Genomic DNA, 16,962 nt, shown 5'->3' with positions numbered 1-16,962 from the left:
CATCTAACACTGATTCTGTTGAGCAGCTGGACATATAGAACTTCAGCGGCAACTAATCTTCCTAGGCACTAAACACTATTTTTATACTTTTCATGTACCCAGCCTTCTTTTATCTGGTGTCACCCAAACTATGATAGTTTTCTCTTACAGCCTTCAGTTTTGTCAGGTGATGGTTTGTGCTTTGGAGGTCAACTCAATGTTAAACATCACTTGGTGCAGCGGAGGAGACCCGCTCCAGCATGCCATCCTGTACTGCACTAACAACTTGCAGCAAAACTGGAGTGTCCTCTTCAGGATGCAAGTCTGGGCAAAATGTATAGAGATCCTGGGCTTCCCCAGAGTCAGGGACCCCTCTTGACCGCTTCATTTGGGACCAAAGAAATGCAGAGCTCGATGTGTGGTACCAGTTTGGTTGCAGGATTTGCCAGAAAGATTACATATTTAGGCATCATTCCACCATTGGACTTCACTCGAGGATGTCAGGGTTTACTCCCTTAGCCTTCACCTCTCCTGAGGTATTGACACAATAGTGGGGCTGTTTGCCCATTGTTGGGAGATTAGTCCATGAGCGCCAGGGTCTGTTCACATGCTGGTGGGCCTGTGTACTGCATGTTTAGGGGCCAAACCTCCTCAGAATTCTCTAGAAGTCTTAACCCAGGGCCGCAGTTTCCGTGTGTCGCCAATTAGGGGGTACAGCAGAAGACTGGCCGATAGAGATATTGCTTACTGACAGGGAGAGACATGCTTTGCTTTTCACATTGCTGCTAAATATGTAGATGGAAAATGAAAAACACACTAGGACACAAAAGCAGTCATACACAAATGGTAGTTATCACATCAATTTTAATGGCTAATTGTTTTAACTGATTTCCACTTCTGGTCTTTCCACACCATTCTTTGACTTTTTGCCGTTTCTCACCTCTAGTTCTCCCCATAGTTTGTTACTCCTCTCTGCTGCTGTGCCCTTGTGGAATTTCTCTCACTGCAATCCCCCACACAATCTCCTTTGTCTTGCCCTCACCATCTTTCCCTGCTCTCTCCCAAGGAACCGCTCCCCTCACAACATGCTGCCTCTCTCCCACCTTGATCTCTTCAGCCCTGGTCTTCGATTGCCTGGACCATCCTGCCTTGAAATGCTAGGCTTCCCACCAAGCAGTGCTTAGTTTTGCAAACTGCCTGATGGGAAACAATTCCAATAAGGTTTGGCTGTTAAATTTAGCAGGACCTCAGTGTTCCTGGTTGAATGTCCCGCATAAATCCCTGGTCTCAGTGTCTGAGTTCTAGCAGAAAGATTCCCTTCTGTGGTTCTCAGTAATGAGGTGCGCCCTGCATAAACTGAGTAACTACATATACACACCGGTTTCTTTTTCCAGTTTCTTTACACAGTGTGCTGCATTTTCTCACAGACTCAGTTCCTCCATTTCCAGGGATCACCCGAGGAGAAAGGGAAACACACCAGCATTTTTCAAACAGCAGTTCCCTCTTGTAATGAGGGACAATTTTTCTATTCAGTCAGAGTCTCCTCCCATGGGTGCCGCCCCCCCCTACCCCTACCCCCTCACTCCCCACCCACCCCCAGAGTGATGGTCTCCTCCCTGCTGCTTGGAGGGCAGAATTCCCTCTTCCCGGGCTATAACATGCTCTGCTCCACAGCCCTGTGGAGTGCAAGTTCTCATAGTCAATTGCTGAACGCTGTGATGCCCTCTCCAGGAGGGGGAAGAGAGTGTGGGTGAGTAGTCGTCCTGGAATACTTTCACCCCTGCACACCCTGTGTCCACCCTGTTCTCACAGACAGGCCATAAACCAAAGGGAGGGTATTAACCTTACTGATGAAAACTAAAAGCCATAAACCAACATCCAGGGCAGCAAGGAAACACTGGGATAAATCAGTACTGTCTGCAAATCAGTTCCAATTAATGTTGGTGATTAACAGGAAAACTCTCTTCAATGTATTTAATATCAGGAATTTATCACTCACCTTAATTGAAGCTTGTGCCCGATTCTGGTGCAACAGTGTGTGGGATTTATGTTTCCCTATTAGTGCACAGTTAGCACACACACTGCATCATCTTTACAGTAAAACTCTGGGACATTTTTATGATCAATTTATTATCTGTCTGTAACAGACACAGGCTCAATTAGAAATTGGTCTTTGTCAGCCTCCTTTAGTGAATGCAGTTTTAATCCAAGGGAGCAAAAGGAAGCTAAACAACTAAGACGTCTTCACAGATGGGGATGGATTCTGAATGCAGTAATCACACACAAAATGGGCTGAATGAGCAGGAGGCTGTGAGCTGTTGTATCTTTCCACAATATTACATAGCATGAAGTTTCTCTCCAGACTTGGCGCGGGGGTGAATAGCTGACTACACTAAAGATACGCCAACCCTCCAGGGCCTGTTGTCTGGGCCCAACCACCCTCAATACATTTCAAACAGTAACTGTGCAAACAAGGTAATGCCACAGGGTCCTGATAGACGTGGTGACACATAGCACAAATTAATTCATCATCTAGAATTCCAGCCTGCATCCTTTCAGGTTCTGAAGTAGTTCTCACAGAGCACACAAGGCAAGCAAGGAGCCAGAGCAGGAAGTGAAATTTTTATAAATTCTCGGGTGTAGGGACTGACAATGTTGGTTTCACTTTCATGACTCACTTTGGCTGAAATTTAACTCAATCAGGCCTGCAGTAGCATTTCAGAATCAAAAGCAGAAAAACAAGATTTCAGTTGTACAACATGAACCCAGAATACAGAAAGCTGGGCTCAGTAAACACAATCCCAAAATTAATCAGCTCAGACCAGACTCAAAATGGCTTAACAAATTAAAATTGGTATAAAGAGGAAATCTTGTGTGCTGGGGGGGAGGGGGGGGTTGGTGGAGAGGAGAGAGAACAGCTCTCTGGGGAATAGAAAACCACGCAGGTCAAAGGCTTATCAGAGGGACGGTGGGGGGAGAAATAGCAAAACAACAGAGGTTACAAATCTCAGTACTAACTCAACATTTAAAAAAATGAGAGCTGCTGTTGAAGTAACCTTGGCTGGCTGCAGTGTAGCCTGTAGCCACATTCCATCAACGAAAGACAGCATAACTACCGATTGCAGGGGCACTGATCAAGCAAATTTGTCCTGGATAATGGTGAGCTTCTTTAGTGTTGTTGTTGCACTCATGCAGGTGGATATTCCATCACATTCCTGACTTGAGCCTCTGCCCTGTTTCTGTAGCCAGTTTTGATATGGTTAGTCAAGGTCAGTTGTTGGTCATTGGTGGTCTTCAAGAAATTGATTATGGAGGACTCAACAATGATTGTAGTTTAAGGTCAGAAAGCGATGGCTGGGCTTTCTAATGAATGGTCATCATCCAACAATTATGTGGTGCAAATATCAGAGGTTTAAGTCAGTCATGGTTCTCACAACTGAATACTATCCCATGATTCTTCGCTGGATTATTTGCATGTATGTGTGCATGACAGGTGAAAACATTTTTGGCTGCAATAACACAGTTGAACACCTGTCATTCCTCACCCAAGACTTAACAGAAAAATGGCCAGTTGGTTGAAATAGGGTATGGCTACTAATGATATTTCACCATGATGTTGTCCAATAAAGATGGCAGAAAAGTAGATTTTTATTCCTAAGCTTTCAGAAGACCTTTTCTCTTTATATATCTCATTTCATGGAGCCTTAAGAAATGGGCTCATGCTTATGATTTCTTAAGGTTGGATTATTAACCTTAGTTACAGTAAGGGAGTGAGTAGTTAAAATTAAATTGAGAACCAGTTATCCTTACTCCTCATTATGCACAACTTGGTGTTAAGATGTATAACATTGGCTCCAGGCAGGTGTGTAAACACAGTTTATGACTGCCTATACTTATCTCATTCACTACAGAATAAATATTCCACAGTTCATCTGGGACACAGAAACATGAGGAAAATAATCAGACATTTGTGAACTGCACCATACTAAAACAGCACCTTGGATGTGATTTGATGCTTAAATTTTGAAAGGTATAAAAATACAATGACTTACCCTATTCTCCTTGGGACGAAGGGATGTTTTTTCTTCAGCCTTTTTATGCTTGGAAGATGAAGAACTGCTTTTGTTGCTATTACTGCTGCTATTGTTCTGCTTTGTGTTACCTGTATTGCTCTTTGAGGTGGAGGTTTGATTGACGGTTCTCCTGCGACTTTGATGTTTGTGCTCAGTCTTGGATGTTTTTTGTGCAGCGCTTGCGGATGGAGAAGACAGAGGTACCTTTTCTCTTTCAGCAGTTGATTTTGATGAGCTGTGAAATGAAGAATGAAAACTCAATTAATTATTTCCCCCTTACTATTCATAAAATGATATTGAATCAGTTTTACCTCCTTCAGAACAAACAGATTCTAAGGTGTTAAATTGCAGGGTCACACCCCACCTGCCAAAGAGTATTTAAACTCTGAAAATTGCCACTGGTTGATGACCTGTCTGTCTGACTTTCAGTGCTTCCAATAGTTCCCTCATCAGTTTCCAAACTCACCAATGTCTGCACTTCAATCAAACATGTGTCACGTTCTGTCTCTATCTGCCTGCTGGGCTATGACGTCAATGTTGGCACTGTAAGCAGCTGGTCTTACAGTCAACACTTTTATGCTCGTTGTAATTTACTTGAGTCCAATTTTAAAAAGAGTCAATTAGTGGAAGGAAATGTTGATTGCACAGGCTGATAACTTTCTTCATGGTCAGTCCAATGGTAAAAGAGACCACCAGATTCTTTCAACATGCCCTTGGTTGAAATTAAAAAAGTGAGTTGAGACACTGACTAGGAAATTTTCAGGAGCATCATAATTCAAGATAGATGGGTCACCTACAGTTCTTGCACTGTGGGTATTGAGTAGCCAAGTTTGGATTTCAGTCTAGATTATTTTAGAAGAGTGGGATGTTGATGCAGGTGACATGGGTTTTCCTGTTCAATTCCACTGCGCAATATATTTTATGTACTAATTATCCCATGAAAATTTCAAATTACCTATGCAGTACAAAAACTCCAGAATACTTGCACATAAATTGTGTTTCAATAGAAAATATAATCTGAACAATTTCAGTGATGGCACCTAATCACAATGATACAAACTTGACTTTGGTTTTTTAAATTCTTTCACAGGACGTGAGCGTTGCTGGCGATACCAGCATTTTTGTTGCCCATTCTTAATTGCCCTCAAAGTGGTGGTGGTGAGCTGCCTACTTGAACCGCTGTAGTCCATGTGGTGCAGGTACGGCCACAGTACTGTTAGGGAGGGTGTTCCAGGATTTTGACCCTGCGAAAGTGAAGGAACAGCGATATAATTCCAAGTCAGGATGGTGTGTGGCTTGGAGGGGAACTTGCAGGTAGTGGTGTTCCCGTACATCTGCTGCCCTCGTCCTTCTAGATGGTAGAGGGTTGGAAGGTGTAGTTGAAGGAGCCTTAGTGAGTTAACTGCAATGCATCTTGTAGATGGTACACTGTGCATCGGTGGTGGAGGGAGAGAATGTTGAAGGTTGTGAATGGCATGCCAATCAAGTGCGCTACTTTGTCCTGGATGGTGTCAAGCTTCTTGAGTGTTGTTGGGGCTGCACTCATCCAGACAAATTCAAGAGTATTCCATCATGCTCCTGACTTGTGCCTTGTAGCTGTACAACAGTTTTTGGGGAGCCAGGTGGAGAGTTACTCTCCACAGAATTCCCAGCCTCTGACCTGCTCATGCAGCCATGATATGTGGCAGGATCATCAATCTCATTCATGATTCATGTGGGACTGGTGTCACACACCTCAATGTACGTCCAAGCAGGTGGAATGGGTGGGGAAATGAAAAGGGGAGAAAAAAAAAGAATGGGGACAAAAAGGCTCCCTCTCCTGAATGATATCCCTAAAGTTCATTATGTGGCGTAAGATGGCAGAATGAAAATGGGATCACGATCTGCTACGATGGTTCCTATGATCAAACACAAGGTCTAAGCTTCCTCAAATTAGACTGTTGGATGAGGCAGTAGAGGGCTTTGACTATGACTATGGAACAGTTTCACACCACTAACTGCTGTGTTCAGCTGAGGACAAATTGGTGAAAATTAGAAAGGAAAAGAACATCAAAAAATGTTTACTGGTGGAAAGGGTTAATTGACGAATATATCTAAAAATAAAATAATCTATAGAACTCACTCTTTACTGCTGGAGAGCTTGTGGTTAGAATTACTCCTTTCTTCTGCTTTAGGCCTTTTGTTTTCACAACTCTCGTTTTCCCCATCGTTCTGAACAAACATGCAAAATAATGATCAAAATCTCAAATTGCCATCAACTGTAGCTTTGCACCGATTACAGTCACGAGTAATGCTACAAACAACACTTTCCAACACTTTCACGATCAATACATTCCAATAACTTTGATGTAATTTAGTATATCACATACCTACTAGATTCATGGGATCCAAGGCAAAGTGGCAAGTTGGATCCAAATTAGTACAAGAGCAGGGAGCAAAATGTAATGGTCAATGAGTCTTTTTGTGACTGGAAGGTTGTTTTCAGTGGGGCTTAGTTCCAGTTGCCTTGCTTTTTGTGATATATATCAATGGTTTTAACTTGAATGTAGTTGGTATGATTAAGTTACAGATGACATAAAAATTTGCCATGGAAAGGTAGAGAAGGAGAAAGCTGTAGACTATATACAGGACGATATCAATGGAATATTCAGATGGACAGAAGAGTGGTAAATGGAGTTTGAGAGGTAACATGTTTAGGGAGGACGAATAAGGGGATACAGAATAAATGGTAGAAAACTGAGAATCAGAGTCACAGAGGGATCTTGGGGTACACGTCCACAGATCCCTGAAGCTGTACGGACAGGTAGATAAGGTGGTCAATAAAGCAAAACAGGGTACTTGCCTTTATTAATCAGAAGTTTCCCGCTGTCGGGGGGGGGGGGGGGGGGTTGATGGCGCATTCATCTCCCTGAGGCTAAGTGCAACCTCAGGGAGATGGTCTCTATTTTTAAAAATATTAGCAATAGAGAAAAAAAAAAATTCCCTTACACGACAATGTCACATGAGTTGGGACATTTTCATAATTTCCAAGAAAACTTTATTAAAATTTTTGCCACCAGGGCTCCTGGCCTGCCTGCCAACCTTAAGGTTGGACGGGCAGGTCCACTAATTACTTTAATTGATCTGTCAATGGTCTCAATTGGCCCTTGACAGGTCGGCGGACGCACAGCTGATTTTGCTGTGCCCCCGCCTTCCTGAAAATTTAAATGGGGCGCAGTGATGTTGGGCGTTCCGCCTGACGTCACCACACATCAACTTTACACGTCGGCGAGAGGGACCTGCCACCCGCCCCCCTCCCGGCTGACTGTAAAATCCTGCCCATAGAATATAAGAGCTGGGAGATTATGCTAGAACTATATAAAACACTGGGTAGGCCACAGTTGGAGTGCTGCATGCAGTTCTGGTCACCACATTGAGAAAGACGTGATTGGACTACATAGGCGATTTACAAGGATGTTCCCCGGACTGGAGAACTTAACAATAAGGAAAGAATGGATAGGCCGTGGTTATTTTCTTTGGAACAGAAGAGGCTGAGGGGAGGCCTAATTGAAGTGTATAGAATTATGCGGGATCTAGATAGAATGCATAAGAATGCTCTATTCTCCTTGGCTGAGGGGTCCATTAACCAAGCGGCATAAAGTTAGGGTAAAAAGTAGGAGATTTAGAGGGGATTAAAGGAGCAATCTCTTCACTCAGAGGCTGGACAAGACAGAAGAAGCCCTTGTTACATTTAAAGAGTACTTGGGTGTACACTTGGGAAGATCTGCAACCTACAAGGCCACGGACCAAAGGATGAGCTGAATGGCTACTTGTTGGCTGGCACGGACACAATGGGCCAAATGGTCGTCTTCTATGCTGTAAATGTCTGACTCTATAACACCAACAGGATTGTGAAAATATAGGGAACAAGGAAAAATTTCACTTAATTTTCTTTCAATATTTTAGCTTCTACTATCCTAAATTTGAGATAGCTTTCATCTTTACAAATCTGGTCCTAGCTATATAATCAGTTGAACAAACCTATTCAGGGAGGAAAGAAGGTTCAAATATGACCTTGGAACCAACATTAGAGAGGCTAAGAATGTAACAATACTCAATCGGAATGCCTTTTCTCTCCTAGCCAAGTTTAATTGCAGCATTAAACTTATTCCCGGTTTCTACTAATTGCTGCTCAGGACCTGCTGTAAATACCCTAGTTTTCTAGGGTATACCCTGTATTCTAGATTTTTGTTTCTATGCACAGTGTGCAAGGTTAACAGCATTTTTCACTTCTTAAAAATATAGTTGCATGATTAAAGAGAGAGGGGAGGAATTAATCCACTGCAGAACAAACTCCCAGAGACAGCTATATGGCGATGACTAGTCATTCTGTTTGTGAAGTTGATTGAGGGATAAACGCTGGTCAGGACATCAGGGATGATTTGCCTGCTCTTTGAAACAGTGCTATGGGATCTTTTCTGTCCAGCTTAAGAGGGCAGACCCTGGTTTAATATCTCAGCTAAAGAAGACATCTGACTGTGCAACATTCCTTAGCACTGCACTGGAGTGTCAGCCTTTGTTTTTGAGCTTCGAGTCCTAGAGTAGGACTTGAACACAGAGTCAAATGCTGTCAACTGAGCCGCAGCTACACTAAAAAAGGGTGCTACACACATTCCTTTGAAAAGGCATGTGAAAGCTAATACTACAGTTGAAAGAATCTTAATTTAAAAAAAAACTATTTATGCTCATAAATGATCATTTAGTCCACCTCTACATTGCTTCCTTGTAGAAAAAAATGGAATGCAGTATGAATCAAAAATGCTATTTTCCCTCTCACCTTGTGCTTTCGCTTGCCTTTATTTGATTTTTTTTCAGTTGACTGCTTCGGAGTGTCTCGCATGTGCCTGTCCAAAGAGATCTCCTTGTCCACTTTGGGTTGCTCAGTTTCCTTATGAGGTGATTCAGGTTTCCTAGATAACAGACTTAAGTCAATTCTAACAATGAGTGAAGTAATATTACGATATTTGTCATCAACATCACTCAATGGTGAAAGGAGTTCTTTCTCTTCCATAGGAGAGAAAAGCCTTTGCCGAAAAAAGCTGTCTTCCCCATCAACAGAGGATTTATGGACAGGAGTCCTATTATTCTCTGAGTACTTTGGAGTTTGGGAAGCAGGAGGGAGAGTTTCACTTTGCTCAGAATCAGAGGAAGATGAGTCCGTTTCAACATACTCTCTCGATTTCTGAGGCGTTTTGTTGGCACTCTTGGGGTGTTTTCTTTTATCAACAGTTGTCCTGGTTGAAGACTTGGATTCTCTCTTTGTGCTGGGTTTTCTAGAACCCTTTGTAGCAGCTTTATGACGGTTTGCAGGAATGGGAGTCGCTCTATCAGATGTAGGCTCACTTTCAACTTTTAGCCCTCCTCTTGGTTCCTCAGTTACAGCTGGTCGCTCTGCTTTCTTCGGCTGTTTTTTACCAACTGTCTTCCTCTGTGCATTGCCATCACTTTGGGCTGGTGACTTTTGGCGACCTCTAGTTTCTGACCCTTTCTGTGCATTCCTTGAATCCCTCCCAGGAGTAGCTGTGCTTACATCCTTGGATCCACCTGGATCCTCATACGTGACACTCTGGTCTCGGTTTTCCTTCTTGTAACCATGACTCTGTGATGATTGAATGTGACTGTCCACAGATGAAGCTGGTGAAACTTTGTGAGAATTCACCTTGTTCAGCCAGTTGTCCAACTGCCACTTACTTGAAGGTGGTGGTTCAGGCTGGAACAGAAAGAAAACAGAATTTTGAATTGGTGTTCATAGATTTCTTTAAAAAACACATCCAAGTGGATGATGGTGGCACAGTGGTAACATAATTGGACTAGTAATCCAAAGGCCCAGGATAATGCGCTAAGGACATGGGTTCAAATTCCACCACAGCAGCTGGTGGAATTAATAGATATGGAACATAAAGCTATTCTCAGTATTGGTGACCATGAAACTATCAATTGCCATTAAAAACTCAACTGGTTCACTAATGTCCTTTAGGGAAGGAAATCAGTCATCCTTAACTGGTCTGGCCTACATGTGATACCAATCAGCAATGTGTTGCTGATTGTCAAATGCTCTCTGAAATTGCTTAGCAAGCCACTCAGTTCAAGGGCAATTAGGGATGGGCAACAAATGCTGGCGTGCCACTGATGCCAACATTCCATCAAAGAATGTAAAAAAAGTGAAAAACAGTTTCAAAAGAATTCTTCTGAACCCAAACACTGTCAACTTCAGTGAATGAAATCACTTTGGTTGTGCTTTTCTTTGGGCCTTTTGCAAAAACTTCCATTTTTTCCTTTCAATAAAGGTAACGAATCACTATTTCTACCATCCCCACCACAAAGTTAATAAAAATGGAATGCTTTCAAAGTAATTCTACACAAGAGGAAGCTGTTCAGGTCACAGGGTTAAAGAAGATCACATAGCAAAATAAAACCACATTAGCTAACTGGCCATGTTAAAGACAATATAGGCTAAACTAGAAATATTTCTACAAGGAAAACTGCTCTCAAGAATAAGGACCAGTATCAAATGCAGCCTTTGACAAAATACATAAAGGCATGAGAGAAGAGAATTGGCATTACTATAAGCTTATTGCCTAAGTGTTTTGCAGCTATATTAGAAATCAAAGAGCCATTGAGAGGTGTTAAATGGCTATTCTGCATCAGTCTTCATTATTGAAGATGATGCTACATTAGCAATGACAACATAGTGGTGATGCTATACTTGAACCTCAAATAGATAGAATTAGTGACTTCCAAATGGGACTAGGCTGTGGGTCGATGGCATGCAAGCTAGGGAGCTCAAATTGCAAGCTGTGCTGTGAAGCATTGGCTTATATTTAATAGTTCAGTGGAGACTGGGATTATTCCCATAGTCTGGAGAAAAGTTCACGCGCTGCCAATATTTATAAAGGAAAATGGGCTAGATTTTGATGTAGGCAGCAAACCAACAATACTCACCACAGACCTTGAAAAAAGCTGCCCGCAGAGATAGTGATTCTCTGCTGCAGATTTCCCCTTTCCCAACATCAGTTCGTTTCTGCTGCCATGTCGAGGAGATCTACAGGCATCTAAAAGCAGTGATGCCATCAAACAGCAAAAGCAGCTAATTTCACTGAAGTATTCTCACAGAGCTAACCAGGAAGTAAAAACCACCAAAACTCTTCATTTTTAGTTCTATTTATTCAGATTGCAAAATAATAATTGAGATATACACAAAATAAAGGCAGAAGAAAAAATTGTGGAAATTGTCATAATTGACATTCACCAAATATAAAATTAACTCTTTCAGGTTGGGCGAGGCTATTAGCAGTAATTACAAATTTAGTGTGTAATAATTACACCTCATTCAACAAGGTGTAACTTTTTAAAAAGGATTTTTACAGCAAGAAAAGCATGTAAGAGTGAAAGTTCTTGCCAGTTCAGTAGGTTCCAATTGATTGCAGTCTGGGGGAAACAGTTCAATCTCTGGAGAAGCCTATAATAATTGAGAACTTGAATGCTGCTGGAAAGGGAGACATGTTGCCGAAGCAGGACAAATGGAAGAATGCAAAATTTCAAACGATCACAACAATTTATACTACAGGACAATTAGGTGTTGATCGGTTGGCAGGTCAACTCTGGCCAAAGTGATACCATGGAGAAAGCAACAGAATTATAGGCTCTCCATGCTATAGCGTAATTCAAAAAATTCACTAACAGTAACTTCTGAATTTCTGTATTTAACTGTGCAAGTGTGGACTCCGGAAGCTTCAGTGAAATAATGATGGCGAGTGCTGAGATTCGCCATTAGTTTAACTTTGGTTACTGGCAAGCTGATAGATTGGACCAGAGATGATCATCTAGAAAGAAATGGTAACATTAAGGACTTCAAGCACAGCTTCTGGAAAAGTAGGCTCTGTCTCGTTAACTCTGCTAAGCAAGTTACAAAGTTGGTCAAAGTTAAAGCCCAGCTTACATGTATCTGGACTTCAGTGCCTTTGACAAAATACCACAAAGTTACTAAGCAAGTTTTGTGGAATTGGTGGGAAATTTTGGAGTTGGATAAGAAGCTGGTTAGTACCATAGACAGAAATTCATTAGTAATGGTTGCGGCTCTTGGTGAGGTTAGTCACTACTCGACTCCCAAAAGATTGAAAATAGAGCCTTTGTTCTTCACCGCTTCTCCAGTGCAGTACTGAGGGAGTGCAGTCTTACGGATGAGACATTAAACCAAGGTCCCATCTGCCAGCTCAGGTGAATTATTTCAAAGAGGAGCAAGAGAGTTCTCCCCGGTGTCCTGGTTAATATTTATCCTTCAAACAACATCACAGAAACAGAATATTTGGCCATTACCGCTTTGCTGTTCATCAGCCAATTTGCGCAAACAAGTTCTAAGTTTTCTATATCATAACAGTGACTACACTTCAAAAGTACTTCATTGGTTGTAAAAAACTATGGAACATTATTGAAAGGTGCAAGAGAAATGCAAGTCATTATTTTATTGGGGGAACACAATCACATTGTTTATATCGTCTACATTGGTAAATGACAAAATGTGGGTGCAATGGCCTCAAATAATGGCAACAAATTTCAGACAGATCTAAATGAAATGGGGAAATTGGCCCATATCCGACAGGTGCCTTTTAATATAGATAAATACCATGTGATACACTTAGGTATGGACAGCTCCATGAGATCATACCAGGACAGGAAAGACTCAATATATTTTCCATTACTTAACAAACAAAAGCCTCACTACTGACTAGAGGTGACAGCCAGAAATTGAACACCAGCTTTCTCCTCCTTTAAATGAATAAAACAATAAGATTAACCAATTTGAAGTGGAAGAGACATCTGTGTTCATAGGAAGATGGTGAGTGACATTTAGTAATTGGAAGTAGGCAAACCAAGTTCAGCAAAAAAAAAAATGGAGTTGCTGGGCTTTGGCAGCATGGAGTGGTGATATTAAAGCATGACAGTACTGTTGAAAAAGCTGGAGCTTTCAATGTTGTGTTGGAAGAACACTGGAACGTAGAACTTATTTTACTGTGTAGTGTCTGGGTTCTCACAGCACAGATAGAGTGTCCCACATTTTGGCAGTACTCAGAGGGAGTGGTGAGTTCTGGGGTCTATGAAAACTGGGGTAAGTACTGGAATTTATCAGCACTGGGGCAGATAGACTTAGTGGGAAGTGATCGTGGGGGGTTCTGCAGTCTGCACTGGAGAAGAGGATTTAGAGTGTGGAGTAAGGATGGCAAGTGGGTGGGGAAAGGAAAGGAGGAAATATCAATATCTGGGTCCTTTGTAGGGAAATATCAATGCCTAGGACGCAGTGGCATTGAAGTAGTCACAGTAGTCAGGGCATTGTAGCACTGAGGCCGGGTGTGCCCAGGTGAACATGGCTAGGCTCACACCTGGCCACTAAGCATCTCCCTTCCTTTGAGTTGACAACCATTAAGCCCTCAGTTCTAACCATAATAATCACATAGCTTATATTTGGTATGCCAGCATGCATGTAGCAAATAAGACTGTTTAATGGGAATAACTTATAAAACCGAAGTCAGGCAGTATTGACAGCTAACTACTACAGGACAGGGGGTGAGGAGGGTTAACTGGGGAGAGAACACTGATGCCTGATAATCAAAATATTTTCAGAAAATAAAATGAAAACTGTTCTGAATTGCATTTTGCCATCAGTTGTATAAGTTTAGAAATCTGTCCTAGGATAAAGAGTCTTTCAGTTGCAGGCAGAAAAGCTTATTGATGCTTGGTAGAAAACTGTGGAGGCTGTATACATGCATACTGTTGGATCCCTAAAGAGAAAAAGGAGACATAACTGAGTCAAAGCAAAAATTTTATGATGAGGCGTTTGAGAGTGGCTGTCGTAAAACGAAAATGAAATAACTAAAACGACAAAAAGACAATGTGACAATTAAATGCAAGAACTTGGAATATATTTGTAAAATATTTAATGTAACTTTATAAATTAGGAAATTTGACTATGAAGCACTGCATTGCATGTAGTATGTACAACCTTTTAATATTTATTAATTGTGCACTTCAGTGGCAATGGTCACCGCATAGGATTATCTCTTCTTGTTCCCTTAATTTTGGCTTGTACGTTCCCTACTGGTGTTATGATTGATTCACAGTAAAACTATGAATCAAAGTGTAATGGGAAAAGTGCAACAGGAAGGGAGTTTTCAGGAAGTGTCCACTAAATGCAACACTACTAATAGAAGTGCCCCAATACCTAAATTCTAGCCTTTCAGCACTTTGCAAGATAAATGATACCAGTCACTGGTATACTCTTATACAGATAAGTGCATGAAGATCAAACCCCTGACATACCTCAGGAGATATACATGATGGTTCATTCGCCTCACTGTCACTAGAGCTGCTCTCACTTTCAGAGTCTGATCCAGAACTACTTTCAGACCCACTGTGGCTACTGGAGTCAGCCCTAGGTGGTTCCATAACCTCATTGCTTTGTTGGGAAAGCTCAGTACTACTGAAAAAGAAGAATGATTTGGTTAGTCTATTAAGAAACAAATACAGATTTTTTAATATATAAAAATGTGAAGTGGAAGTAGTCACCTGTGTGGGTGTCTGAGCGCCAGATAGTTAACATTACACTAAGTGAGATTTTCTAGCTACACCAAATATCATCTCTTGTTAATCAAATGCAAAATCACCCCATTAAGCTCATTACCATGTTTCAACCTCTAATGGCAAGTAATCTCTGCGCTGCATGATCTTTTTGCACTCTAATACACAAACAAAAGTTTCAGGGAGCCTGTAACTTTTAGAAGGAGCAAGAATTATGTTTCAAGTTATTCTTAATGCTTCTGTATGAAGACCTAGTAAGTGAATATAATATTGTGAAAACAAGTTATTCATTAAACAGTACTTCATTAGAATTATTAGTAGTATTCTGGAAACACATCTTCATTCCCAAATGGGAAACCCCATGCAATTGTCAAATCAAGTAACACATCGATATGTTAACAACGTTGCTTATCTCAACTGCAGGATTAATCAGATAATGGTGAACACCTCAAGGATTATAATTTGCTTGATGCTGGCTAATGTCCCCAATTCTTGTCTCAAGTTCCTGATGCAATCACAAAATGTTATTAAGTCTACGAGTAGATGACCTGCATTCCTCCTGGTCAAAAAACGATAATAGTGCATTGTAAGGAGGCAAGGATAAAGAACAAGGGAAGGGACAAATGTTTTGGTGACCTTTCTACATTACACAGAGTTAAATACTACCTACCCTTCAAGAGTAGCCCTTGCAGGTGCTTTCCCCATATCCTAGAAATAAAAAAAAATACAAAGATACTCATAAAATTGAGGTACATTAGTACTCAAATGTAGGATACACCATTTCTTTTATACATATTCCAAAAATTTCTTTGGGAAGATGTGTCAATTCTTCACAGTAAAAATATTTTTAAAATGTAGTCAGAAAATGTGTTTTTGCAATGTAGATTCAATTAAGTAGAATTCCTCCATCCAAACACCATACAACTTTAGTACACATATAATAGAACCAGCAAAGTATTCTAAAAGATGTTTCTAAACATGTACCAAACTACCAAGCAGGCAGATTGGAACTGATGTATTAAACTATGCAAGATCGAAAAACTCATATGTTTGATAGCAGTAAAAATGTTTCTAGTTGTACTAGTAGGTTTGGATCCAAATGCAAAACTATCAGAAATAGTGCAGTTTTGGATTTTTTTTCTCCATTATTATCCCTATGCTTCAGTTTTGACTATACAGGAGGGAGGGAAATGAATGAAAAATTCCACTTGCAAACACACCATTTTTTTTGTTTTATCAAGCTGCAAAGTAAGTCAACCGGTCAACTTAGATTTCACAATACTTAATGCATTTCTTTTTCCATTTCCATTCCTTTGTTGTTCCTTTGCCGTCTGCTGCATGTGATCCTTTATAAATGGTTATAGTTCTTATTTCCATTAACTAACAGAATCACAGAATCTGCACCATTGATAAATGTAAACCTTTTTTGCCAATCAAGTATCGCAAGTTTTTGGTGAGTGAAAAGATCATCCAGGGATGTTTAACGGAAAAATCCTTGGTCCTTTCTTCAAGAAGCGAGCAACTTATTCATATTTTTCCAGCACATTAAAGGTCTGCTGCATCAAATTTATCAATAAATTGCAAGTTAGTTTCATTAAGTAAGCAATTTCACTTTTCATACACAGAAAACAAATGCTGGAGTGAAGGCAAACCTGGTCTGCATCGCTGTCTTCACTGCTGCTAAGTTTGAGGTCATCTTCCAACATTCTATACAAAAAGGAAAAACAATTACCAGCATCACCACTGTAAGATACAAATTTTGTTCTTAGAAATTCATCTGCATCAATGAAATGTTCAGCTATACTTGGGACAGCAAGTTCCATTTTAGTGTATCCCTCTCCAGACAGCTACGACACAAGGCAACAACTGGGTGTGTGGGATAAAGTCTAATAAAAAAAATATTAAATCTGTCAGTCAGGAATACAAAATCTCAATGATCTAATTGAATGGTGGAGCAAGCTCGACAGGCTGAAAGGCCTAGCCCTGTTTCTATCACAAATTAGGAAAATTCTCGCTCAAGGGAAAATAAAAGCCACATTTCCCATGGAATACTTAGGGCTGTATTTCACTGGAAAAAAGGAGTGCGCAAAAGGGGTTCTACTTAAAGACCCATCTCAGTAAAACTTCATTAAGTAAACAGAATGAATTTAGAAATAGTTGTGGACCAAGTATAAGATAATTACATTTTCAGAGCATAGAAAATGTTGAGTGATTGTTGGTAGGTAACAATCACAATCAAATTAGTCAACTGAATTAATCTCTTACAGTTTGAGTCATCCGAACCCTTAAGTTATTTTTT

General features: G+C 40.7%; 1 protein-coding gene across 6 annotated transcripts in view; it reads right to left on the bottom strand.

Annotated features, from left to right (window-relative positions):
• aff4 (AF4/FMR2 family, member 4) overlaps nucleotides 1-16,962 on the bottom strand; it is a 118,752-nt gene that overhangs the window by 35,325 nt on the left and 66,465 nt on the right. For 3 of the 6 annotated variants that reach the window (XM_041194569.1, XM_041194568.1, XM_041194570.1), the window contains 6 exons: nucleotides 16,316-16,370; nucleotides 15,334-15,371; nucleotides 14,406-14,565; nucleotides 8,869-9,801; nucleotides 6,175-6,263; nucleotides 4,032-4,287 (listed from right to left, as the gene is read on the bottom strand). In XM_041194569.1, coding sequence (XP_041050503.1) covers nucleotides 4,032-4,287; nucleotides 6,175-6,263; nucleotides 8,869-9,801; nucleotides 14,406-14,565; nucleotides 15,334-15,371; nucleotides 16,316-16,370 — 1,531 coding nt within the window. The remainder of the gene's footprint in view (nucleotides 1-4,031; nucleotides 4,288-6,174; nucleotides 6,264-8,868; nucleotides 9,802-14,405; nucleotides 14,566-15,333; nucleotides 15,372-16,315; nucleotides 16,371-16,962) is intronic. The other 3 variants (XM_041194571.1, XM_041194573.1, XM_041194572.1) reach the window with 3 other exon arrangements.

Source organism: Carcharodon carcharias, chromosome 8 (assembly GCF_017639515.1).
Source record: "Carcharodon carcharias isolate sCarCar2 chromosome 8, sCarCar2.pri, whole genome shotgun sequence".
NCBI lineage: Eukaryota > Metazoa > Chordata > Chondrichthyes > Lamniformes > Lamnidae > Carcharodon > Carcharodon carcharias.
The sequence above is the reverse complement of the archived record's forward strand: the minus strand, read 5'-3'. Positions and strand labels throughout refer to the sequence as shown.